Source organism: Nicotiana tomentosiformis, chromosome 3 (genome assembly GCF_000390325.3).
Source record: "Nicotiana tomentosiformis chromosome 3, ASM39032v3, whole genome shotgun sequence".
NCBI classification, from domain to species: Eukaryota; Viridiplantae; Streptophyta; class Magnoliopsida; order Solanales; family Solanaceae; genus Nicotiana; species Nicotiana tomentosiformis.
In genome coordinates this window covers 140,082,032-140,107,985 of record NC_090814.1, presented here as the reverse complement: position 1 = coordinate 140,107,985, position 25,954 = coordinate 140,082,032, and the positions used below count along the sequence as shown (strand labels likewise).

At 35.9% G+C, this 25,954-nt stretch overlaps 3 protein-coding genes across 6 annotated transcripts; all 3 read right to left on the bottom strand.

Annotated features, from left to right (window-relative positions):
- Positions 1 to 15,322: 15,322 nt before the first annotated feature.
- On the bottom strand, positions 15,323 to 16,870 carry LOC104120428 (uncharacterized). Of its 2 annotated transcripts, XM_009632188.4 has the most exons (3): positions 16,691 to 16,870; positions 16,234 to 16,484; positions 15,323 to 16,098 (listed from the first exon to the last, which is right to left on the bottom strand). In XM_009632188.4, the coding sequence occupies exons 2-3, from the start codon at positions 16,453 to 16,455 to the stop codon at positions 15,787 to 15,789; spliced, it is 534 nt and encodes a 177-aa protein (XP_009630483.1). In that variant the 5' UTR covers positions 16,456 to 16,484; positions 16,691 to 16,870; the 3' UTR covers positions 15,323 to 15,786. The 2 variants fall into 2 exon arrangements, with proteins under 2 accessions (XP_009630483.1, XP_070053829.1); XM_070197728.1 differs by lacking the exon at positions 16,691 to 16,870 and having other exon boundaries at positions 16,234 to 16,623.
- On the bottom strand, positions 15,323 to 25,502 carry LOC117272966 (uncharacterized). 2 transcript variants are annotated; one of them, XM_033652614.2, is made up of 3 exons: positions 25,151 to 25,502; positions 24,639 to 24,978; positions 15,323 to 15,733 (listed from the first exon to the last, which is right to left on the bottom strand). In XM_033652614.2, the coding sequence occupies exons 1-2, from the start codon at positions 25,301 to 25,303 to the stop codon at positions 24,712 to 24,714; spliced, it is 420 nt and encodes a 139-aa protein (XP_033508505.1). In that variant the 5' UTR covers positions 25,304 to 25,502; the 3' UTR covers positions 15,323 to 15,733; positions 24,639 to 24,711. The 2 variants fall into 2 exon arrangements, with proteins under 2 accessions (XP_033508505.1, XP_070053831.1); XM_070197730.1 differs by lacking the exon at positions 15,323 to 15,733 and adding an exon at positions 22,154 to 23,197.
- On the bottom strand, positions 22,154 to 24,632 carry LOC104120425 (uncharacterized). 2 transcript variants are annotated; one of them, XM_009632185.3, is made up of 3 exons: positions 22,971 to 24,632; positions 22,726 to 22,872; positions 22,154 to 22,641 (listed from the first exon to the last, which is right to left on the bottom strand). In XM_009632185.3, exons 1-3 carry the CDS (start codon positions 23,275 to 23,277, stop codon positions 22,634 to 22,636), a joined length of 462 nt encoding a protein of 153 aa, XP_009630480.1. In that variant the 5' UTR covers positions 23,278 to 24,632; the 3' UTR covers positions 22,154 to 22,633. The 2 variants fall into 2 exon arrangements, with proteins under 2 accessions (XP_009630480.1, XP_009630479.1); XM_009632184.3 differs by having other exon boundaries at positions 22,754 to 22,872.
- Positions 25,503 to 25,954: the final 452 nt, after the last annotated feature.

Sequence of the window (25,954 nt, the reverse complement as noted above, 5' to 3'; positions counted from 1 at the left end):
CAACCGTTCATCGAGAAGCATGTTCTCGGTCTCGAGCTGAGTTATGTCGGTATGAAGTCAACCTCTGATGGGTCACGGAGGAGAGGAATGCCCTTAGACTGCTCTTCGGACAAAGGGAAGAAAAAATCAAGGACCTCCGAGCTGAATTGGCTAAGGCTCAACAAGACCAAATCGACCTGACCGAGCAGGTAATGGTAATCTTAAAAACCCATGGGCTCGATTCTGGAATGGTGGCTAATAATTCGATTTCACAGCTGCAGCAAAAGCTCGAGGTTATTAGGAAGCTTCGTGAGGAGGTCGATATGATAAGGGCGGAGGCCTCGGGATGGAAAGATGGCATGGACCGTTTTGCCCCAGAAAAAGAAACTGCTCGAGCCCAATTATCATCGACCGAAAACCAACTTCAAAGCATGAAGGAGAAAAGCTCGGTTCAAGCAAGAAGAATAGAGAAGCTCGAGGCTCGGTTGGCCTCCGAACTTTCCCAAGGCCAAATGTGACGCTGAAAAGGAAAAGGCCGATACAGATGCATATGTGGCCATCTATCAGGCCGATGCTGAAGCTGCTCAGGTACAAGCAAGAGACGCAGCCGGGACTGTCAACACTCGATCATATTAGGTTGCTGAACTTGCTAAATATTGATCTTATAGGGAGACCCTCGAGGAGATCCATGCTCTAAGTTTAGATCTCTCCGGAGAGATAAAAATGGCTAAAGAGCTCGAAGTTGATGCTGAAGCCTTGGCTTCCGATGATGATGATGATGATGATGATGGGAGTAAGAGTGGGTCCGAGAGCGGGGAGGATACTGATGGAGAAGAGACCTCCCCCGAAGATAACCAAGAAACGTAGCCCTTAGTTTCCATTTTGTTTTTTTTGTGTAGGGTCCTGTTCGGATGATGTAAACATTCTTGTATATATATAAAAATCTTTTCTTTCCCCGGCTTGCCTCTGTTTTATTCACTGCCTTGCGAAGATTTCGTTTCATTTATGCCTTATGAAGGTTTTCATAAGGCTTTAGGCATTTTGATCGAATTTGGACCTTGTAGCCTTTATAACCGAGTGAGTGATTGCTCAAACTCGGAATAAGAGTAACCCGTAGGTTTAGTAGTCGAGTGAGTGCTTGCTCAAACTCAAAGTGATGTAGCCCGTAGGCTTATTAGTCGAGTGAATTATTCGAACTCGAAGTAATTCAGCTCGTAGGCTTAATGGCCGAGTGAGTGACTGCTCGAACTCGAAGTAAGAGTAGCCCGTAAGCTTAGTAGTCGAGTGAGTGCTTGCTTGAACTCGAACTGATGTAGCCTGTAGGCTTATTAGTCGAGTGAGTGATTCGAACTCGAAGTAATGTAGCCCATAGGCTTAATGGTCAAGTGAATGATTGCTCGAACTAGAAATAAGAGTAGCCCGTAGGCTTAGTAGTCGAGTGAGTGCTTGCTCGAACTCGAAGTGATGTGGCCCGTAGGCTTATTAATCGAGATTCGAACTCGAAGTAATGTAGCCCGTAGGATTAGTGGTTGAATGAGTGATTTCTCGAACTCTAAATAAGAGTAGCCCGTAGGCTTAGTAGTCGAGTAAGTGTTTGCTCGAACTCGAAGTGATGTAGCCCGTAGGCTTATTAGTTAAGTGAGTGATTCGAACTCGAAGTAATGTAACCCGTAGGCTTAATGGTCGAGTGAGTGATTGCTCGAACTCGAAATAAGAGTATTTTGTAGGCTTAGTAGTGGAGTGAGTGCTTGCTCGAACTCAAAGTGATGTAGCCCGTAGGCTTAATGGTCGAGTGAGTGATTGCTCGAACTCGAAATAAAAGTAGCCCGTAGGCTTAGTAGTCGGGTGAGTGCTTGCTCGAACTCGAAGTGATATAGCCCGTAGGCTTATTAGTCGAGTGAATGATTCGAACTCGAAGTAATATAGCCCGTAGGCTTAATGGTCGAGTGAGTGATTGCTCGAACTCGAAATAAGAGTAGCCCGTAGGCTTAATGGGACTCGATCTCGTTGATTTTTCGGTTTGTAGTCCCCGATTTATAGGGAAATGGTCGGCCCTTAAGCCTGCTTGCGAAATAGATCACAAAATAGAGGATGGATTCTGAGATATCGGTAAGAAATTCTCTTTATGTCATTATACATGTGTTTATGTTCTATACCAGGGATCGAGCAAACTACATGAGCATGGTTCGTTTGGACCATTTGGCTCTTACAATTTTTCCAATCGAAACCCTGTTGTTATAAAGTAACTTTCTTAAATCAAACTTGATATATTTGAGGGTAACCCCCCCCCAGTATTCGAGGTTGATTGTAAGGAAGCCTCGGAAACTATTGAATTGTTCTAAGTTACCACGATCAATGGTTGCCTCATTAAAAACCTTGCCGAAAAAACCCATTTTAGGATAAAACTGGTCTAAGGGAAAAAGAGTGCAACGCATGCTTTCAAGCTTCGTGTTGAATGATCCATCCTTGTTCATGATCGAACTCCTGGAAGGGTTAGTTTCGAATTATAAATGAACATGGGAGGTTTGTACCTTAGTAGTAGTATCGTTTTAGGTGCAACATATTCCAATTGCTTGTTAGTTATTTGTCGTTCATAATACCGAGCTTGTAGGATCCTTTACCGACGTTTTCGAGTACCTGATACGGTCTTTCCCAGTTTGGACCCAGTTTTTCTTCATTCGAATTTCGGGTGCTGAGGGTGACTTTCCTTAGCACTAAGTCCCCAATTTTAAAATGGCGAAGATTGGTTCTTCGATTATTATATCTTTCGATTCGCTACTTTTGGGAGGCAATTAGACGAGAGCGGCTTCTCCTTTTTCATCCAATAATTCGAGGCTAGTATTCATAGCCTCGTGATTTGACTCTTCTGTTGTATATTAAAACTTGGCACTGAGTTCCCCGACTTCGACTAGATTCAAGGCTTCGAAGCCATATACTAAGGAGAATGGGGTTGCCCTCGTACTGGACTTTGATATTGTTCGATACGCCCAAAGAACCTCGGGTAGGATTTCTTTCCATTTCCCCTTAACGTCATTCAAACTTTTCCTAAGATTTTGAATGGTAGTTTTGTTCATCGATTCGGCCTGTCCGTTCCCACTAGGGTGATACGGTGTTGATAATATCTTTTTTATCTTGTGATCTTTGAGGAATTCTGTCACTTTTCTGCTGATAAATTGTTTCCCATTGTCACACACTATTTCGGTGGGTATCCCAAATCGACATATGATGTGATCCGAGACGAAGTCTATAACCTCTTTCTCTCTTACTTTCTCGAACGAATGTGCTTCAACCCATTTAGATAAATAGTCAGTCATAAATAAAATAAACTTAGCTTTACCTGAGGCCGATGACAAAGGGCCGACGATATTCATTTCCCATTTCATGAATGGCTATGGGGATAGGACTGAGTGAGGTTGCTCTCCGGGCTGATGGATCATTGGTGCAAACCTTTGACATTTATCATATTTTCGAACAAATTCCTTTGCATCTTTGTCCATATCGATCCAATAATATCCTGCTCTAATTATTTTTCCGACTAATGAATCAGTACCAGAATGATTTTCACAAGTACCCTCGTGAATCTCACGTAGGATGTAGTCGGTGTCTCCTGGTCCTAAGAATACTGCCAATGGTCCATCGAATGTCCTTCGGTATAATATTTCATCTGCAGTCAATGTGAACCGAGCAGCTTTGGTTCGTAGGGCCCTCAAATATTTAGGATCCAATGGGAGTTTTCCGTTCTACAAGTATTCAATATACTTATTCCTCCAATCCCAGGTTAAGCTTGTAGAATTTATCTCGGCATGACCTTCCTCGATCACGGATCTCGAGAGTTGAACGACTGTCCCGGAGCTAATCGCATCTTCCCCGACCGATGACCCCAAATTTGCAAGTGCATCGGCCTCGCTGTTTTGTTCTCGATGTACATGTTGTAAGGTCCATTCTTTGAAACGGTGCAAAGTTACATGTAGTTTGTCCAAATACCTTTCCATTCTATCCTCTCTAACTTCGAAGGTTTTGTTTACTTGAATTACCACCAGCAAAGAGTCACACTTTGCTTCAATGACTTCCGTTCCCAAGCTTTTAGCTAGCTCGAGACCTGCAATCATGGTCTCATACTCGGCCTCGTTGTTAGTCAACCTAGTAGTTTTGATATATTGATTAATAGTGTTACCCGTGGGCGGCTTTAAAATGATGCCTAGCCCGGACCCCTTCACATTTGAAGCCTCATCCGTGAAAAGGGTCCATACCCTCGATGATGTACTCGATTTCAATAAGAGTTCTATTTCAACTTTGGGTACGAGGGTGGGCGTGAAATCAGCCACGGAGTCCACTAAAATTTGAGACTTGATCGTCGTCCGGGGTTGATATTCGATATCGTACCTACTGAGTTCGATGGCCCATTTGGCCAATCGGTCTGATAGTTCGGGCTTGTGTAAAATATTACGAAGTGGGTAAGTGGTTAATATGCATATGGGGTGACATTGAAAGCATAGTCTTAACTTTCTAGAGGCGCTTATCAGTACTAATGCCAATTTCTCTAAGTGTGGATATCTAGTTTCTGCTTCCCCTAAGGTTCAACTTACATAATAAATAGAACATTGCGTACCTTACACTTTTCGAACAAGGACACCACTTACCGATATTTCCGATACCGCCAAGTACAAGTAAAGCATCTCATCTGCCTTCGGAGTATGAAGCAGCGGTGGGCTCGATAGCTATTGCTTTAATTCCTCTAATGCATGTTGGCATTCTGGGGTCCAGGAGAAATCGTTCTTCTTTTTTAGTAAAGAGAAAAATCTGTGATTTCGATCTGACGACCTTGAAATGAATCGGCCTAAGGTAGTAATCCGTCCTGTTAGCCTTTGCACGGTTTTTACACTGTCCACGATGGAGATGTCTTCGATGGCCTTGATTTTATAGGGGTTGATCTCAATCCCCCGATTCGATACCATAAAGCCAAGGAACTTGCCCGAACCGACCCCGAAAGCACATTTCTCGGGGTTGAGCTTCATGTTGTATTTCCTTAAGATTTCGAATGTTTCCTGTAAATGAGTTAAATGGTCCTCTGCGTACAGGGACTTAACTAGCATGTCATCAATATAAACTTCCATCGATTTACTTATTTGTTCTTCGAACATTTTATTTACTAGGCGTTGGTAAGTAACTCCTGCATTTTTTTTAGCCCCAAGGGCATTACATTATAACAATATGTTCCATACTTGGTGATAAATGAAGTTTTTTCTGGGTCTTCCGGATTCATTTGGATTTGATTATACCCGGAATAGGCATCGAGAAAAGTAAGGGTCTCGTGGTCGGTCGTGGCATCGATCATGCGATCGATGTTGGGCAGCGGAAAAGAATCTTTGGGGCACGCCTTGTTTAAATCCTTATAATCTACACACATTCTAAGCTTGTTCTCTTTTTTAGGGACTACAACTACATTGGCTAACCATTCAGGGTATTTCACCTCCCGAATGGACCCTATTTTGAGAATGCGTGCTTTATCTATGACTGGGATTTCTCTTTTGCTTCACCAGTTTGAACCTAGGATCCAGGCTTAGCCGATGCGTCGATATATCCGGCGGGATCCATGTTATATCTAAATGGGAACAAGCAAAACATTCTATGTTATCGATAAGAAATCGAATAAGCCTTTTCCTGAGTTCGGGGATTAATCCCATTCTCAGATATACCTTTCGTTCGGGCAAATGCTTGATCAGTATGACTTGCTCCAGTTCTTCAATCGTTGATTGGGTAGCGTCGGAATCATCGGGGACTACGAAGGATCGAGGGATCCTTTGATCATCATCTTCATCAATCTTTTGATTTTCTAGTTGGGTTAAAGCTAACGTCTGTGATTGCTATTTGGCATCTCGTTCCCCTTTTCAGTTCGACCCCTTTGTTGACGAAGGTGAGGATATCAGAATTGCTTCTTCGACGGCAAACATTTCTTTTGCGGCCGGTTGTTCTTCGTACACTATTTTGACTCCCTCCGAAGTTGGGAATTTAAGAACCTGGTGGATGGTCGAAGGTACAGCTCTCATATTGTGGATCCATGGCCTTCCAAAGAGGGAATTGCACCTCATGTCGCCTTCGATTACGTGGAACTTTGTTTCCTGGATGGTACCGGCCATGTTTATCGGCAGAATTATCTCGCCTTTGGTAATTTCACATGCCATATTGAATCCGTTTAGAACCAGGGTCACGGGTATGACCTGGTCCATAGACCGAGCTGTTCTACCATCTTCGATCTAATAATGTTGGCCAAGCTACCTGGATCAATTAACACACGCTTAACTTTAGTTTTATTCATAAGTACGGATATTACTAGTGCATCATTGTGAGGTTGCATGACTCCTTCTGCATCTTCATCATTAAAGGACAAGGTTTTTATGGGTGCGTAATCCTGAGTTTGAGGTCGCTTTTCTCTCATAACTGATGTCTTAGTGCGTTTAAGCACCGACCCTGAGGGGTATCGACGCCACCGAAGATCATGTGGATGATGTACTGTGGTTCTTCCTGTTCGTTTTGTTTACCGAAATCCCTGTTTTTGAAATGGTTTTTGGCCCTGTCGCTTAAAAATTCTCGAAGGTGCCCTTTATTGAATAACCGGGCTACCTCCTCTCTTAGTTTCCTGCAATCTTCCGTTCTGTGGCCATGGGTGCCATGATATTCGCACATTTGATTGGGGTTTCTCTAAGAAGGATCGGTCTACATGGGTCGGGGACATTTAGTGTCTTTGATGCGTCCCATAGCCGATACGTTGGCGGATGCATCGATGCTGAAGTTATACTCAGATAACCATGGTGCTTCTTTAGGTCTGGTAGACCTGTCGAACCCATTTCTGTTCATCAGTCCCCGAGACCTTTGACCTCAATCACTCCTTTTATTGCCTTGTCCAGGGTTACGTCTCGATTCATTGATCATGTGGTTTCTACTATATGGTCGGTATCGGTCCCTGATCGGACATTCTTCTCTATTGATGTCCCTTCTAGCAACGGGTTGAGAACCCAACTGACCGTCTTCGACTCTAGTATTTGACTGGTATCGATTATGCACGTCGGCCCAAGTAATAGCTGGATACTCGATCAGGTTATGCTTCAACCGCTATGAAGCCGTCGAATTTTATTCGTTCAAATCTTGAGTGAAAGTCGTAACAGCCCAATCATCTATGATTGGTGGCAGATCCATTCGTTCCATTTGAAAACGAGATACGAACTCCTTAGCATCTCGTTATCCTTTTGTCTTACCTTGAACAAGTCCGACTTCCTGGTCTCGACCTTTATGGCCCCTAATGTGTGCTTTTACGAAGGAATCTGCAAGCATAACAAAAGAATCGATAGAATTAGATGGTAAATTATGATACCATATCATTGCTCCCTTTGATAGGATTTCACCGAATTTCTTCAGTAATACGGATTCGATTTCATCATCTTCTAGGTCGTTCCCTTTAATGGCACATGTGTAAGAGGTGACATGTTCGTTGGGGTCGGTAGTTCCGTTATATTTAGGAATCTAGGGCATGAGGAATTTCTTTGGGATCGGTGTAGGAGCCGCGCTTGGGGGAAAAGGCTTTTGTACGAATTTTTTGGAATCTAAGCCCTTCAATATTAGTGGTGCTCCCGGGATCTGATCAACCTTGAAGTTATATGTTTCCACTTTTTTTGTCGTTTGCTTCGATCCTCCTTTCTCCTGATTCTATTCGTTTGGTTAGTTCTACGAACATCTTAGCAATTTCAAGATTAGTCCCCGACTCTTGCTCATTTGACCTTACTATAGCTGGTTCCGTTCTGCGAGTAATTTCTCGGGGTAGACTAGGCTCCGGCCTGCTCGATATCTGCGTTTGACTCTGCAACTGAACTATTGTTGCATGTTGAGCTTGCAACATTTTGAAAATCATACGCAAGTTGACGCTGTTTTCCTCGACGTTATGGGTATCTCGAGTTGCAGATCGAGTGCCACCGTGAATGTTCTTTTTAGGTTTAGAATGTAGGTTTGCTTCAATGGCCACGTGCGAATTAATGTCTAATGGCACTTCAACTTGAGCTCCAACGGCGTCAACAAGCGTCATTCCGGCCCTGGGCGTCAAGTTGTTGTTCTCACCTTGAAGGCCAGCTTCGTTGTCGATAGGTAATGCCATTTAATTTTAGAGTTCGTCGTTGCTAACCCGAAATCAAAGGCACTTCTGAAAATAAGCGTAAAATGGTGTGTGTTTGCAGATTCGAATCAAATAATCACTATTATCCTTAGCCCCACGATGGGCGCCAAACTGTTTACCCGAAAAATGGATAGAATTGAATTTGTACGTAGTTCTAAGGGTATGTAGTATAACTTAACACAAATCATAAGAATAAATATAAATATCGAGTGATGACTGTAAAGAATGAAAAATAAACAAGGTTGGAAAGAAGATGATTTATGGAGAAGCAAGATAAATTAATCTATGAAGCTAAAAAGGATAATTCTTCAATATATGAGTGTATAATATCTCAGTTACAATGTATGCCAAAATGTGTCCTTTACAGAAATATAGCCATCCTTTTTATAGTGGGGGATCCTACTTTAGATATAACAAAAAATACATAGTGGAGAACCCATGATAAATCAGCTTTTTCCTAATTCCCAGCGAGATTTTCTCCTTTAGTGCGGTTGCAACTGCTCTTGCATGTAAGCTCGATTTTGATCGGACTCGGTATTGGTCGGTATCAGTTGGTTTTCAGTTTTGGAGCTCGATGCGGGTTTGAGGCCGATGCCGACTCGGGGTCCGGTAATGACTGGGGCTCGGTATTGGTTGACCTCTGGCCCTTAAGCTCGATTCCATCTCATCATCATTTAGTTCGGACCCGAGCTCGATAATGATCTGTATTTGAGCTCGGTATTTGACTTGTCCCCAAAATTTGAAGCTCGTTTGTGCCTTCTTCGGATCTCATTTTGATATTATGAAGACTTTCTCCAGTTCATTATGTTCCCATCTCGATCAATCGTACGAAGGGCGAAATCAGTTTCGACCGTATACAATTATGAAGGTGATAAATTTGTGAAGGGATGTAAAAGAGGCTTGCTCTATTTCCTTGAAAATATGGCTGTCAAAGGGAGATATTTTCCTGGACATGGCAAAATACATATGTTTTAAATTTCTTTTCCACATTAAGTTGGTTGTATTTCGAGCTTCTAGTGCTTATAAATAGTCAATTACTCACATAAAAATAATAGAACACTTTCCCACCCTTCTCATCTCTCTTATAAAAAATGACTACAATACAATAAAGAGGTCGGTCTTTCATGATTATCGAGGCGAAATAAACAAAGGGGAAGTTACACATTAGGCTGTTCGATAAAAAATAATTTGACAATCCAGCCAATGTAAATATATCATACGCTAATTATACATAATATATACATTGTCGGCTATTTTGTTTTTTAACTGCCATATGGTGTAGTTTTTCCAAACAAACTATGTATCTTAACTATTCTCATTTACAAAATCGCCCCAACAGTTATGTACACTTTTTTGCTCTATCAGGCTTGGCATTTTAGTAGAGGCCCAGTGAAATATGGCCCAAGCTATTACTATTGAGATAAATCTTGAGGACCGAGAAGAGCACAATTCTGTTCTTCTTTTTATGGTGGTCAGGACATCGAGATTCAGTAACTTATGGTCAGTAATGAAGGATTTCTCCCTTTTACAAACAACTCTTTTTACGTGGTGCAATAACAAGCAAAGCCTGCTAACTCTCTTACTATTTCGAGCCAATAACTCAATATGCTCATTTTCGGTTGGTACAAATGCTTCACTTTTTCCACAGCAAGTCTTGTGGCCCAATAGTATTCCTATCCAGTTTCAAGTATGGCTGTCCAACGGGACGGATTTTAAACGGGATGGCCCCATGTTAAACGGGACACAGGATGAGACGGGATGGCCATTTCGTCCCGTTTATCCCGTCACATTTCGTCCCGTCCCGCCCGTCTCGTCCCGCCCGTCCCGTCCCACCTGTCTCGCGTCCCTTTTTTTAATAATTATAGCCGTTGGGCAACGGCTATAATTGCAAAAATAGTCATTCCCAACGGCCAAAAACGGCCATATTTGGCCCACACTCCCACCAAAACACCCCCCCTACCCCCAAACTTTTAATATAATCCTTAAGTTTATTAAATTACACTTTGGCCCTATTTTCTACTATAAATACCCCAATCCTTCTTCATTTCTTCCCACAAAAATAAATTATTCTCTCTCAAATCTCTTTCATTCTATCTATATTATTCTCTCAATTTTCTCGCAATCAAGTGATAAGTTTCAAGTATTTGGACAAATATTTGGAGTAACTTTCAAGCTTCAAATTAATTTATCAAGTATTTGGAGCAATAGTTTGGGCAATTTCTTCAAGTTTCAATATTTAATCACGGTGCACTCGTTCCATCTCCTAATTTTAATATATATTTTTTGCGCATTATTTTAGTGCTTAATTTTTGTGTTTACTTTACGTGTTCTATTTTCGTATTTCATTTGTGTTTTTAATTTGTGTTAACTTTTTAAATTTAATTTCGTATTTAAATTATGGCACCTAAAAATGTATTTGGCGTATTTAAAAAAAACTAGTAAAAAAAGTAGTAAAGGTGAAAGTAGTAGTAATCCTAATCCTAGTCCTAATCCTAGCCCTTCTCCTATAATTAGAAAACATATAGATGAAATAACTCATGTTGATGAAACTTCATTTTTCCAACCCCCCGCATGTTATAATATTAATTTCGGAGAACAACTAGATCATGAAACTTTACAAAGACAAATTGGCAAGGATATTTTTATTGAGGACGAAGAAAATGAGGATGAAGAAAATGAGCAAGAAGAATTAGATGAAACACCCACTAGTCCCGCAACACAAGCTCCAACTCAGAGTCAATCTCGATCTGGAGCTTTACCCCTTGTACCTCCTGTAAGGGACAAGCCTAAGGGTGAACGTCCCAAAACATCACTTGTATGGAAATTTTTTAAACATGATAAAGTCAATCAACGTGCTACATGTGAAATATGTAAGCAACGATTTGTGCACACCAAAAGTAGTGGGACGGGGGCTTTATCTAGGCATTTAGGTAGGGACCACAAAGCTTTATGGATACAAGCTAAAATAGAAGTCGGACAAATACCGGATCCTAGCACTGGTACTAGCACTCCTGGTATATCTGGCGGGGGTTCTAATATTTTACAACAACAGCTTGACCCTGCTTCTGGTACAATTTTACGCCCATTTAACAAAGATAGAGATCGTGAGAACTTAGCAAAAATGGTAGCTGTATATGGCTTACCTTTTACTTTTCCTTCTCACCTTGCTTTTGTTCATTATATACAAGAAACTTATAATCCTTCTTTTCAAGGTTTTCCTAAGATTACAATTAGAAATGATGTTTTTAAATGTCAAACCGAATATCTTCAGTATATTCATTGTGTATTTTTTCACTTAGATTGTAAAGTGTCTATCACATCTGATATAGGTCGTAGTCCTAATGGTTGTGATTATTTAACTGTTACATGTTATTGGGTTGATCATCACTTGAACATGCAAAAACGTATTATTGGTTATAAATCTATTGATTCAAAATACACTGGAGCATATATTGCAACTACTGTTCTATAAATACTTGATTTTTATGGACTCATTGATAAAGTTTTAACTATCACCTTAGATAATGCTTCTGCTAACACAACTGCAGCAACTAGCTTAAGAACTAGATTTTGTCAAATTAATCCGGTAATTTTTCATGTTAGATGTGCATGCCATATTTTTAACTTGCTTGTAAAAGATGGTATTAATTTATTTTCTGATGCTTGTAGTAAAGTACAACATGCTTGCGGCTATACTTTTCGGGCTAATAAAGCGATTAGAATTCGTGAATTTGCTCAACAATGTGCTAGTGCTAACCTTCCATATAGAAAAGTTCCAAAAGATGTTTGTACTAGGTGGAATTCTACTTATGAAATGCTTAAAGTTGCTTATGATTATCGGGTGCCTATACAAAAGGTATTTAATATGCATAATGGTATCCCCGCTTATCAAATTGTTGATTCTGATTGGGATCAGATCAAAGAGCTTACTAAATATTTAGAAAATTTTTATTATGCTACAAAATAATTTTCTGGTATATATTATCCTACTATTACACAAATATTATGGTATATTTGTGGAATTTCTGTTGTATTTGGTAAGTATAAAACTAATCCAACTTATGCACCGACCATTAATGAAATGATTACAAAATTTAAAAAGTATTTTTTTCCTATTCCCCAAGTTTATTTAATTTCTACTATACGTAACCCATCTTTAAAATTAAGGGTGCAAAGGGACTTGTTCGTAAAATTTATGAGAATTTAGCAATTCAAGAAAATGAACAACCATCTCTCGAAGAATGCCAAGCAAACATATATTCTTATGTTAGATCAATGTTTGATAAATATAAATCTATGGAAACAACAGGTGGTGAAACTGCTCCTTCTACTTCTTAAGTCTAGAGTAGAAGTTCTATGGGAAGATATGGATGATATAACAGGTTTTGATTCCTCTATTGATGATGAACTTGATTCTTATCTTAATCAAGGATTGGAAAGTATTAAAGACGAAGAAGGCAACGAACAACTTTTGGCATGGTGGAGGGAGCGTGGCAAGGCTTTTCCAACACTTTTCATAATGACCCGAGATATCCTTGCTATTCGAGCATCATCAGTAGCATCGGAGAGTGCTTTTAGCGCGACAAGATTTCAAATCGGAGATCATAGACATTCATTAGCGGAGGACAGCCTAGAGATTTCTGTATTATTCAGAGATTGTATTAATTCATAAAGAAGAAATCTTGGTTTTGAAAAATTAAGCACTAGGGAAGAAGAAGAATACAATGAGATACTTAACACTGGGAGTGATGACGGCATGGAACTCATGGAACATCAATCAACATTGCCAATTCCAGAACAATGTCCGAGAGAAATTATAGATAAGTTACAACGAAGTTATATAGAAGCTTACAAATATTAGTATGATAATTTTTTATTGGCTACTAAGAGGCCTAGTTCAAACAGAACCCTTCCTAGAAGGTGGCTGCATAGATTAGGTGCTCTTCAAAAGAATTATATTTGGATATGAGATTTGAAAGTTCTATTAATAAAATAAAAGGCTCTAAGCGTTGAATTTGTTTTATGAATTCTCTTACACTCTTACTTAGTTACTTAATGAATTGAAATTATATTAAATAAATTATAACTCTATTATATATTTATAATTGCTAGAATATTTTATTACAAGTCTTTTGTTTTAATATTTTATAATTCTTTACTTAGTTTCCTAATTTTTGTTTAATTTTTAAATTTATTGAATAAGTCAAAAAACTAGATGTTGTAAACTTTAAAAACTTAGTCATTGCCAAAAGAATATCCGTTGTCAAACTCAATGCTTAAATAATTTTTTAAAAAATGGCACTTAAGGCCCGCGAACTCGTCCCGTCCCGTCCCATCTCGTTTGTTAGCGGGACGGGATGGGCCTACCGTTCGTCCTGTCCCGTTCCGTCTCGTCCCGTTTGTTAGCGGGACGGGATGAGCCTATCGTTTCGTCCCGTTTGTCCCGTCCCATTTCGTCCCGTCCCGCAACCGTCCTGGCTAAATTTTGTCCCGTCCCGTTGGACAGCCATAGTTTCAAGTGCAAGAATCAAAATTTAGCTCTCGAACTCCTCTCCTCCCAGAAAAAAGAAAAAAAAATCGGTAAAAAGTTAAAAAAAAAAAAAAAAAAAAAGGAACCTTCACTTAGGAGACAGTTTTCAATCTAATGGTGTAACAAAGAGGATTCGATTTGCTGCCATAAAAGTGATGCTCCTATCTTAAACTCCACTAGCGTGAAGCATAGTTTGTCCTGAATTCGGGTAAATGAAAAAGTTACGACAGAGAAGTAAAAGTAAAATGGGGTGGGGGAGGGGAATTCGGTGGTTGGCTATGTAGCTGTCGCAAAAGAAAAAGAATAGTAGAAAAGAAAAAGGTAAAACAGCCTGAAATCCGCCAAATCCAGCAAAACATATTCGTGAAAAACACAAGGGGTCTACAGCAAAAGAAGATGAGATATCATTCTCAGTTGGGTTGGTTGTGGAAGTATAAACACTGGCCACAGTGATAAACATAAGACTAGTTATGTTTTCTGCCACTGCAATGGTGCAAGATTCAAAACTCACTAAATAGAGTTCGAAATCGTGAAATGGACTAATAGCCTGATACTTAATCTTGAGAAGTGTTTTTTTAGCAGTTTTTATTTGACTAATTAATTTGAAAAACACTTCTGAACATCAATTAGTGTTTTGCTAAACTTTTAAAAATTACTTCTCAAAAGTGTTTTTCAAAAAAATACTTTTAAAAAAAAATTACTGTTTTCTACTTCTCCAAAATTATTTCTGCTTCTACTCAAAAACACTTTTTTTCTTCTAAAAGTTTGGCCAAACAATTCTAACTTTGAAAAAAAAAATTATTGTTTTTTGATAAAAAGACGCTTTAGACTTTTGGAGAAGCTTAGCCAAACATATGCTATAATTCACACACCACGCCCAATTCTCTAGCTTTGGGAGCCAAGACCTGTCCCTAGTTTCAAGCATCTTTTTATAATACTACACAAAAGCAAACACATAATAACGATAATATCTTTAGTCGAATAGTCGTGACTCACTGTCGGCACAGGACATACTCCAAAGTTTGTTATCTGTATAATATATAACAGTTTGACACACACACCTCTTAGAAATTGCAGGCCGTCATAAACCCCACCAATTTGCCATCCTTTTATTGTGTTTGTCTACCAAAGTGGTGCCCAACCCATGAGCAAACCCAGCCTAGCCTATCACAAACTAGTCAGCAATCTAAAGTCTCCTTTAAAATGACACTAAAATACAACAAAATACTAAACATACTACCCCACGCCTATGCACCTTTTATGCCTTAATACTAGGGAAGGGTCCATAATTCAGCTGACAAATCAATACAACAAAATCAAATTAATTCAAACAATAAAAAGCTAGAAGACAACCAAATCCACGTAGTCTCCAATGTTTCCATCACATAAATCAAGTATTTTCCTCCCCCAACTTGCCTTGTTCAACTTGGCATCTCAATTCTTTATACCAAACAAATCTACTACGATAAGTTTAAAACCCTCGAGCATGAATCACATAGTAGCTGCGATAATTACGCCATTAAATGGACTTTTCATAAAGCTAGCTATGACTAAAACATTATATAATTACATAGTTGATGAAAATCAAAGCTAAACAAAGAACAGTTAGCCACGTGCTTCCTTACATCCATTAAAGAAATTAGCACTAGTAGTAGATTAAATACAATATGAATAGAATTTAGTCTAACAAGACTATCTTCTCGTCTCCTTCGGATTACAATTACAAATGAAGGTACAAGAGTGACAACTTTTTCAGTCACAAAGAAGAAGTCTCTCTTTTGACTCTCTCACACTACATTACATACTGATTACATAACTTAGCCTAATGCTAAAAAGAAGAACCTAATAATCCCAAAGGAAAGAGGACAATCTTTTGGCCTATCTTTCCTCTTTGGGTTACTCAGCTTATTATTTTTCCAATATCAAATGAACACTCATTCATCACCTAATAAACATATTCACAAACAGGATTTGAATGACTGGAAAATTATAACTCATGGTAACTTTCTTTCACTCTATATATACAAGACTAAAACGAATTTGTTTTGGTTTCTCATCTCTCCCTCAAAAATCTCTTCTTTTTAACGTGTTTGGTTGGTTTAACATCGGGATTTACCTAAGCAACAGCAGAGATGCTGCTGCGGCAATTGAAGCCTTCAATCCTCACAGCAGCTTGCTTGTTCCCATACTTCACCGGAACACAGCCACCTCCGTTCTTACGAGCGGAGGCGGAAGCGGCGGTGGAGGTAAAAGAAGGTGGTGGTGATGCAGCAGCTGCTTCTGGAATTGCTAGTATAGGAACAAAATTGTCGTTGCTGAATTGGGAATCCTGAATCAGGGGATTCGAAACCCTGCTAGGTGGAGACCCAAAATAAAAAGGCGGAGATGAAGCCATCTCAAAATTGGTTTTCTCCTCATCATAATTTCCCTGTTTACACAACATAAAAATTCAAAATTTGTCAGCGGAAATTATTGAATTGTTAACAGTTCACATCACAAAACTAGATCTTTTATTTTTATAAAAAAAAATAAAAAAAAAAAGGAAAAACGCAAATAATTTTACCTTGGTGAGGATGATATCCAGAAGTTCAGTTCCGGCTTTCAAATCGCAAGCCTCTGATCTGATGGATTCGTTGGAGTGAACATAGGAAGAATCAAAAAGCCCAATCCGGCGAGGTTTGGGGCAAACAACGGCACCACCACACACAGAGATATCTCCTCGTCTCATATCTCCAACTCCAACACAACCCACAAAGGCAGTTTGCTGATAGGCGAATCTATTCATTTTTTTAGTTTTCACAACAGATCTAAAGCCTGAAGCAACAAAGAAGACAAAGAAAAGATATTATCAAACACTTGAGATCTCTATGACCATATCCACTAATACATATTTGTATATATATGTTTGATATTACTAAATATATATAATATGGTAGAAACATCCATCAAATAGGCTATGTAATTATGGAAAATTAATTGGATTAGAAAGAGAAATACAAAAATGGAAAGAGAGAAGGTACCTAGGTGGGTGAGAACTGGTGGTGCCTATGAAAGGCGAAAATGGAGGAGAGAGATTTTTGGGAAGAAAATAATGGCGGAGGAGAGAGAGAGAGAGAGAGAGAGAGAGAGAGCCAAAGGATTGGGGACACACCATTCATACAGGTGCAGGAGGAGAGAGAGAGAGAGAGACATAAAAATTAAAATAAATAAAAAATAAAAACCAGGGTGTATTAATTAAATTGTTATGGTGTGATTCTGTACGTTTTTCAGTGTGTTGCACGTGGATATATCACCAGCAATTTCTCAAAAACTTAAAATATACTCTATTTTTTAGAGTACGTAATAGATTGTTACAAATTGAACAAAAACAAAATTCCAAACGGTAAAAATAAAAAAACTGAGAGTAATTTATTGTGCAACAGTCACCAATCACCCTCAATCTGATGCAGATAGGTAACAACACAAGACCAGTTCAAATAGCTCTTTGACCTATTAACAAAACATTGAAAATTACGACTGTGGTGTGACTTATTTGCCCTCAAACAGATTTATCAACTACTCTTCTCTAGTTTGCTCTGGTTTGACTGTGCCTTGTATATTATTTATCAACAACAGATTGACAACCTAAAAGAATTAAATAATGATCAGATGCTTAGTGTATAGATATCCATTTACTAAATGAGTAAATTTCATTTTCCACAAGTTATACTACTACTACTACTTTATCTCCTTGGATTAAACCGTCCACATTCTTAAATCCCAAGTCATTAGACTTTTCTTTGTTATCTTTAAACTACATGAAATAGCTCCATGATTTCATTTATAATTAAAGAGGGTGAGATCATGTACCTTTGTTTATGCACTTGATTCATAGATTCATATAACTATAATTTTTTTTATCAAAGTTATATAACTTTATTTTTTAGCATAAAAATCATAAAACTTTCACTAACTCACATGAAAATTATAATGACCAAAAATATAATTTTCCGATAGTATTTTCTTATTTCACATTTTTTTGTTTTTTTATTTTCAGTTTAATAAATAATAAACAAATTTAAATAAGAGAAATATATATTTTTTTAGTCGCTCCAAAAAATAATAACCGATAAACTATGTAGAGTTTTATTTATATATGTGTATTATATAATATACGTATTATATATATTTTTTGTTTAGCGAATGCAATTAGTTTCGACCGACCTGTCATTTTTGTATTTTTTTTCCTTTAAAATAAGAATGACCCAACCAAACCCGACCCAATACTCATATACATATATTAAAATAATTCTAAAAATGAATTTTTCCCCCAGAAAAAACTTATTAGTTTGGAATGCATGAGATTCTGACAAAAAAAGAAAAAAATAAAAGATATAATTAGAGATCACTTGAAACAAAAATGCTATAAAATTGAATGAAAATCTTGAAAAGAAAAATAGAAGATGGAAGTGACGTGTTTTGAAGGAATCACTTTTAGTATTAGTGGGTAGGGTTGGGACATTTCTATTTTAATTGGATTATTATTTATTAGACCTAAATAAAAAACAAAACAAATCATGGAATAAGAAAATAATACTTAAAATTTGTATTTTTCAGTCACTGTGGTTTTTTTGTGAGTTATTAAAAGTTTTTATGATTTTTGTGTGAAAAAATAAAGTTATATGATTTTGATGAAAAAAATTAGTTATATGACCATTTATAAAATTTATCCCGACTTGATACATTCAATTGTATTTTCTGTGATAGGCAGAAATGCGGTTGTACGCACATACCTAAATTTGTTCGATCAATTAAAGAAGGTAATTTCCTAGCCTATCCTCACATAATTGTGTACTACAGTCATTCCACTTACTTTAAGTGGGCGTTTGGACATAAGAATTGTAAAATTTCGAAATAGGGAAAAAAAACTTTTCAAGTGAAAATGGTATTTGAAATTTAGAGTTGTATTTGTACATGAATATTATTTTGTGTTGTTTTTTAAGTTTTGTGAGTGATTTGAGTGAAAATTTTGAAAAACAGTTTTTTGGAGTTTTTCAAATTTTCAAAAATTTTCAAAATGCATCTTCAAGTGAAAATTGAAAATTTTATAAATAAACGTTGATTTCGGAAAAAGTGAATTTTTTTTCAAAAAAAGAAAAACATTTCTGTCCAAACGGGCTCTTAAGACATTCTGACGTGAAAATGAAAAATTGAGACACAAATAGAATAAAATAATAAATCTATAATCTATATATATATATTAAAGGAATAAAATTACCATATATATTTTGGCATTGTGGTTAAGTTAAGTGGCAAGCTAATAAATACCAATAGTATATGGTAATTGTATTCTATATTTGACTACGTTAATCAAATAGAAATACAAGTGTGTGTGTGTGTAAAAATTGAATTTGAATTAAAGGATAATTTTGAATTTATAGATAAAGTTTTTAAATTTGAATTAAAATTAAAAAAAATTATCTTTTATTATCATGTTATCATACTTAATTCGGGTATGATGATATGCAATCATGTTAGAAACTTTTGTTATCTTTTCTAATTATTTAAATACTACTTCGCCTCGACAAAAAAAAAAAAAAAAAACTACTCCATATAACTATAGAATCCTTTCACATTTAAAACCCTATAATTATAGTTCTTTAAAATACTATAACTAGATTTGAATAAAGAGAATTTCTTTTAAAATAAATGTAATATACATGATACACGTCCGGATAACAAAAAATAGTTTAAAAATCGAATAAAAGTTTACTTACATATATAATCTATATATCTATATTAAAGGGATAAAGTTACTATTTATATTTGGCATTATGGTTAAGCCAAGTGGCAAGCTAATATATGCCAATAGTATATGGTAACTTTATTCTATATTTGATTACGTTAATCAAATAGGAATACAAGTGTGTGTGTGTGTGTGTGTGTGTGTGTGTGTGTGTGTGAGTGTATGTGTTTAAAAACTGAATTTGAATTAAAAGATAATTTTGAATTTATAGATAAAATTTTTAAATTTGAATTAAAACAAAAAAGAAATTTATCTTTTGTTATCATGTTATCATACTTAATTTGGGTAATGATCACATGCAATCATGTTAGGAATTTTTGTTATCTTTTCTAATTATTTAAATATTACTTCACCTCTGGCAAAAAAGAAAAAAAAAACTAGTTCATATAGCTATAGAATCCTTTCACATTTAAAACACTATAATTATATTTCTTTAAAACACTATAGTTAGATTTGAATAAAGCGAATTTCTTTTAAACTAAATGTAATATATAGCGTACACGTCTATGTTCATCCAGATAACAAAAAAGAGTTTAAAAATCGAATAAATAAATATATATATATATATATATAAAGAAGTAACCTACATGCTGGAGAAAGAAACAACACAAAAATCAGTCAATATTAAAAAAAAGTTAAATTTTTCCTTTTTGAAGAATATTTGTTTGAAGAGTCAATTTGTATAAATGGACATCAAACAAATAACAAAAATTTGGCTATACAATTGCTATCATTAATTTCAATTTAGCACCTTCTAGGAATTGAAGGGTATAAGCTGAAACCTCTTCAATTAGCTGCAGTCAAGCCAACATTGTAAGGGTATAATATTTTTTTTGTTGAAGAATATTAGTTTTGAATCATTAGATTATGTGAAAGATTTTTTTCCTTGAATTCAGCAAGAGAGATATTGGTTTCTAATTGATAGTTTCTATAGCGATTTTCAAGTGTAACAAAAAGTATATTTTAAAAAAAATTAGTATGACGTGAATTTGTTTTATAAGTGTAAACAAATTATTTTGAAATTGGATTATTTTTTAAAATATAATGTAATTTTAAAAATAAAAAGATAAGATATTTTTGAATTTTAGTAGAGAGTTTTTAAAATTATTATAATAAAAGTCATATAATGGATAAAATCAAGAAACCGAAATCTTATGGAGTATTTACATAAATATCCGGCAAGATTTATTGTTTACTTTTTATAGCTAATATACATAGATGATATACCGATAACACACGATTATACACATATTATATATGAATTATATATAAAATTACACATCCTTTAATTTTTTTAATTTAAGTGGTTGTGTGAGCACCTATTTAGGTTGATTAGATAAAGCCAAACGAAAAACATGAAAGAATTTTAACCAAAGACTAAAACCATAAATAAAATTCTTATGTAGACAATTTCAATAAAAATCATCCTTTTATAGCAAAATAAATAAACTTTTTGTAATAAAAGAAAGAAAGACATAAAAAAAATAAGAGAAAAGAAAATAAATATATAAAAAATATGTATGAAAATCTAAAAACCAGAAATAAGAGATGACAACGAATTTCTTCTTTTGTTTCATCTTTGTTGAGTACAAACAATTTGGAAGCTGATCGTATTGATTTCAAATATTTTTTTCAACTCAAATACATAGATTATAAGACAAGGATATCTTTGATTTTTTTTTTTTAATTTACATTGTGTGTCGTTTTTAAAAAATCACTATTACTAACAAATTGATATGATATTCAAATTTGAATGTAAATGCAATTTGAGTAGTTTGCATTGAGGTTAAACCAAGTATTGTGTCGAGAAAAAACTATTTGATAATTTTAAGACAATATATGCAATGTTATATAATAACAATCAACTAACTTAATATTTAATGATTCAAAGAACAAAAAATATGTATACATAGGGTATTCAAAATTCAAAATTCAAGATCTGTGGCTAGAGATATCGATAAACTCAAAATGGAGTCATACTGAAATAAAGTTTCACCGGCTAAGAATCATTTACATTTTTAGATAGCCGATTAAAGTAAATTTTAAATTAAGGATAATATATTTACTTGCATCATTATAAATATAATCATTATTGAAATATATATAAAGTTCTAGAAATTGGAATTTCAAAATAGAAATATTTTTGAAAGATAACAACATACCAAATAAGAGTTCAAATAGTAGTAAAAGAGTCAAGTCATATCCAAAGAGTCCTTCATAGTCTCAACCTTTGATTGTTTTGCCATAAATATGAATTATTAGTTTGCTTCATGACTATTTTTAAGATCCAATGATACCGACGAGAATTATACCAAAAAAGAAAAATAGAATTATAACTAGGAGATTTGAGAAATATTTAATCTTTTTCATGTAGTGTTGCTTAATTAATACCCGATGATTATCTATATTTATCGAGAAAATTTAAAATTTAAGATTATTTACATATAATCCAAATAACTCAAATATTTGATATGGTTAGTGTCAGCGTATATGCGCGGGTGCTAATACTAGTGTATATTAAACTCAAACAGAACCCTATACAAAGGGATGAGCATATTTGGCTTAAGCTGAAAAACATGACAGAGTGAAAATTTTGCTTTTTTCAGTTCAACTTATTGGTAAATAGAATCGGTTTTGTTCGACTTTGAGTTTGAGAAAAGAATCTATAAAAGTAAAAAATCACATTTACATACGGCCATTTGGGTAGGAAAACTCGGTAAGAGTTTGACTTGAGCTCAATTTAAAAACACAATGTAATAACATGTGTACAGTGTTGTAGCCAAGTGAGAGGTAAACGATGCTGCTATTAACAGTTGCTAACAGCACAAGCAAAAACTAAACGGCAGTGCTAGTCTAGACAGACCTTACTTATGGTACATGTAATTACATATGGTAGTGCTCTAAACAGCATGACTATCCCCCAGCTGATCTTTCATTGGGAACTTGATGCTTTGCTTGGAGTAGTTCGAACTCTACTACAGACAAAAGCCTTGTATTAAGTAGAGAAGGGTAGAGGGGCGGACCCATTATCCACCGAGTTTCGAACCGTGTGCCACTGGCCCTCGGAGATTTCTTGGTTATAAAGAGAAAAAGAGAAGTGCTTTGCTTGGTGCGATTCTTCTAATCATCCAGTACAAAAACAACCTCTTTCTTCTCAATGAAGTCATATGTTGTGTGATCACCAATCTGCACATGATGTACAACAGATCAAAACATCCATAAAAGAATTGATTCATTCATTGCTTATGACTTAAAGAAACAGCTATTCACCAAATAAGGTTTTATAGGCCAGCACCACCTTGGCAATGTTATCAATCCTCAACTTGATGGTGTCCGTTTGCAGATTGCACAGCTTATTTAGTGTTAATTGGCTCTTTATGACTGTTAAAACACAGCATAAGATATCTAAACATATTGCTGCAGCCACAAAATAAATAAATAAATAAATAAAAGTGTCTCCTCACTAAATGTTTAAAGTTTTAACAAAGGTGATTGGATAACATTTTACGTTATACCAGAGCTAACAGAGAGTTCAAGCCTCACAATGATCTCAGCATGCCATAATAATTCAGCTTTATAAACTTTGGACCTGAAAGTCTGAAAGCCTGCAAGTTCATCAACAGCAGGTAGCACATGAAAGTGCCCACAATGTGACTGCGCAATTTCAGCACCCACGGCTCCCTTGATATCAGCCGGATCCACATTAGATGGCTTAGAAACTCCAATATACCAAACAATGCCTCTAATAGAACAAAGATATTGGGTCATGTTGGCATGATGCTTTATCTTGGGAAATCTGAATAACCGATCTTTAAGCTGCATAGTGTAAAACCTTACAGAGAACACCAAGTACACAATACTTAATCTAGCAAACAATATTTGGACAATTTTAACCCAAAAAAACCTATTAGCTAGAATAAAAAACTCGAAAGAGGGGGCAAAAAAGTAGAGGGGAATAATGAAATATAAAATCCTTGAGAAGTTTTAAGTCACAAGATGTAAAATCGTCATATTTAAAAGGTTGCCTATTCAGCAAGATTTAGTTGTTTAAACACATCCTGCATTTAATTTAAACGGGTATCTCTCCTCCACAACTATTAACTAATTTATCTAATGATGCAATCAGGGAAGGAACGAAGAAGAAACCTATAAAGCTTCCTGGTTATTCGCTTACTTCTCATGGAAAGAATTTGAAATTCCGTAGCTTTAGTCAAGCCCTCCGTTGGTCTCTTTGCACCTGCTTGAGTTTTATTTTTTTGGGAGGATCCATTATCAAAAGTTCCCAGTATTAAGTGTTATATTTTGATTTATCTTACTCAATGAAAGAGGCGTTACGGATTACATAACTGCTGAAAATGAACATAAAGAGATATCCATTTCCATTCCTATTCAAAGACTACATAATTTTGTTTTCTAATCTTATTTGCATGAAAATGGGTTCAATTTACACTAATTCCTCAAAGCAACAGCATTTTTATTCAAAAGACATCAAATATATACGAAATAAATGCTATCTGAGCTAAATAAAGAACACTAACCTAGGAATGCCATGGCTCAAGTCATTGTTAGCTATTAGATAAGTTCAGAATCCTCAGCAGAATCACATAGTAGTGGCAATAAGAACGCCATTAAATGGACTTTTCATAAAGCTATATGTAAAACAGTACTACAATTACATTGTTGATATCAAAGCTGGACAAAAGAAGCCCATTGCACGTGCTTCCTAGCAACCATACAGCAGAAGTATAAAGAAATCAGTAGCACTACTGAAAAAGAAATTATCACCAGCCGTAGAATAAACACAATATGAATAAAATTTGTCTAATAAGACTATCTTCTGCTCTACTTCGACCTTCGGATTACAATTACAAATGACTGGGATAGAGTGACAAACTTTTTCAGTAGCAAAGAATAAGTCTCTCTTTTGAGACTCTCACACTACATTACATACTCAACTCATAACTTGGCCTAATTCTAAAAAAGAACCCTAATTAATCCCAATGGAAAGAGGACAATCAATTGGCCTATCTCTCCTCTTTGGGTTACTCAGTTTACTACTTATTTTTCCGATATCAAATGAACACTCATTCATCACCTAATAAACATATTCACAAACAGGATTCGAATGACTGGAAAATATAACTCATTTTCTTTCACTCTATATGTACAAGGCCAAAATTTACCCAAAAATCTCAAATTTTTACGTCTTTTACTTTGTTGTGGTTGTTTTCTCATCATCTCTGCGACAGAATTTACCTAAGCTACAGCAGAGATGCTGCTGCAGCAATTGAAGCCTTCAATCCTCACAGCAGCTTGCTTGTTCCTACGAGCGGCGGCGGAGGGTGGTGGTGAAGGTGCAGCTGCTCCTTCTGGAATTGCTAGTATAGGAACAAAGCTATTGTTATTGTTGCTGAATTGAGCATCCTGAATCAGGGGATTCGAAGGCCTGGTGGGCGGAGACCCGAAAAAGAACGGCGAAGATGAAGCTAGCTCAAAATTGGTTGTCTCCACATCATAGCTCCCCTGTTTATACAAGAAAAATCAAAATTTGCCAGCAGGAGTAACTGAATATAAAAAGTTCACATAAAAAAACTAGCTCATTTGCATATATAAATCTACTATATCAGTAACAAAAGAAACATTTTTTTTTAAATTTTACACTTGAATTGAGAAAATGGAATCATCTAGAAGTTACCTTGGTAAGGATTATATCCAGAAGTTCAGTTCCTCCGATGGGTTCGTCGGCGGGAACATAGGAAGAATTGAAGAACCCAAGCCGGTGAGGCTTAGGGCAAACAACGCCAACAGAACCAACCAAGGTGGTTTGCTGAGAGCCGCACCTATTCATTTTTGGTTTTTGCGACAAGAAGAATATATCAAACACTTGAGATCTTTATGACCATATTAGAATATATAGATGTTTCATAATACTAAATATAAACATCATGCTAGAAACACCCATCAAATTAGGGTATATTATCGTAAAGATATTCGATTAGATCGAGAAAAACATAAATGAAAAAAAAAACGTACCTGGTTGGGAGAATAATAATAATAATAAAAATAAAATATCATTCCCTTCAATTGGTTTAGCTGTGATTCGGTACGGACGTACGGTTTTAGTGTGTCGCAATCACAAACATTTTACTTATTAAAAAAAGGTTATCCGAATATACATTTCTTTTTTAAGGTAATAAATTATTTCAAATAAATATAAAACTCCAACGCTACCTTGTAAGATACAAGAGTAACACACCAGTCAGCGCCACTCTTGTTCTAGTTTAATTGAGTTATAGCTGATAAATAACTCCAAATAGTGTCTAGTTATAGATTGTTTCAAACTTCTACGACAAAGTTTAGTGAATGATTTAAACGCCTAGTTCCTGCGGTAGTCTTTTTTTAACCAAAGTGCTTTATAGTTCAAAATGTACGAATATTTTTCACATAGTTTAACCGTTTTGGGACTCCTAACACTATCCAAAACTACAATCACCAACAA

Excerpts from the sequence above, each read along its gene's own strand:
- LOC104120428 (XM_009632188.4), bottom strand. The coding sequence starts at position 16,455 with ATGAATAGATTCGCCTATCAGCAAACTGCCTTTGTGGGTTGTGTTGGA. Across the intron at positions 16,099-16,233 it reads TGGATATCATCCTCACCAAG|GGAAATTATGATGAGGAGAA; the intron begins GTAAAATTATTT and ends TTGTGTAAACAG.
- LOC104120425 (XM_009632184.3), bottom strand. The coding sequence starts at position 23,277 with ATGCAGCTTAAAGATCGGTTATTCAGATTTCCCAAGATAAAGCATCAT. Across the intron at positions 22,873-22,970 it reads TGAACTCTCTGTTAGCTCTG|CAATATGTTTAGATATCTTA; the intron begins GTATAACGTAAA and ends TTGTGGCTGCAG. Across the intron at positions 22,642-22,753 it reads GGATTGATAACATTGCCAAG|ATTGGTGATCACACAACATA; the intron begins GTGGTGCTGGCC and ends CATCATGTGCAG.
- LOC117272966 (XM_033652614.2), bottom strand. The coding sequence starts at position 25,303 with ATGAATAGGTGCGGCTCTCAGCAAACCACCTTGGTTGGTTCTGTTGGC. Across the intron at positions 24,979-25,150 it reads TGGATATAATCCTTACCAAG|GGGAGCTATGATGTGGAGAC; the intron begins GTAACTTCTAGA and ends TTGTATAAACAG.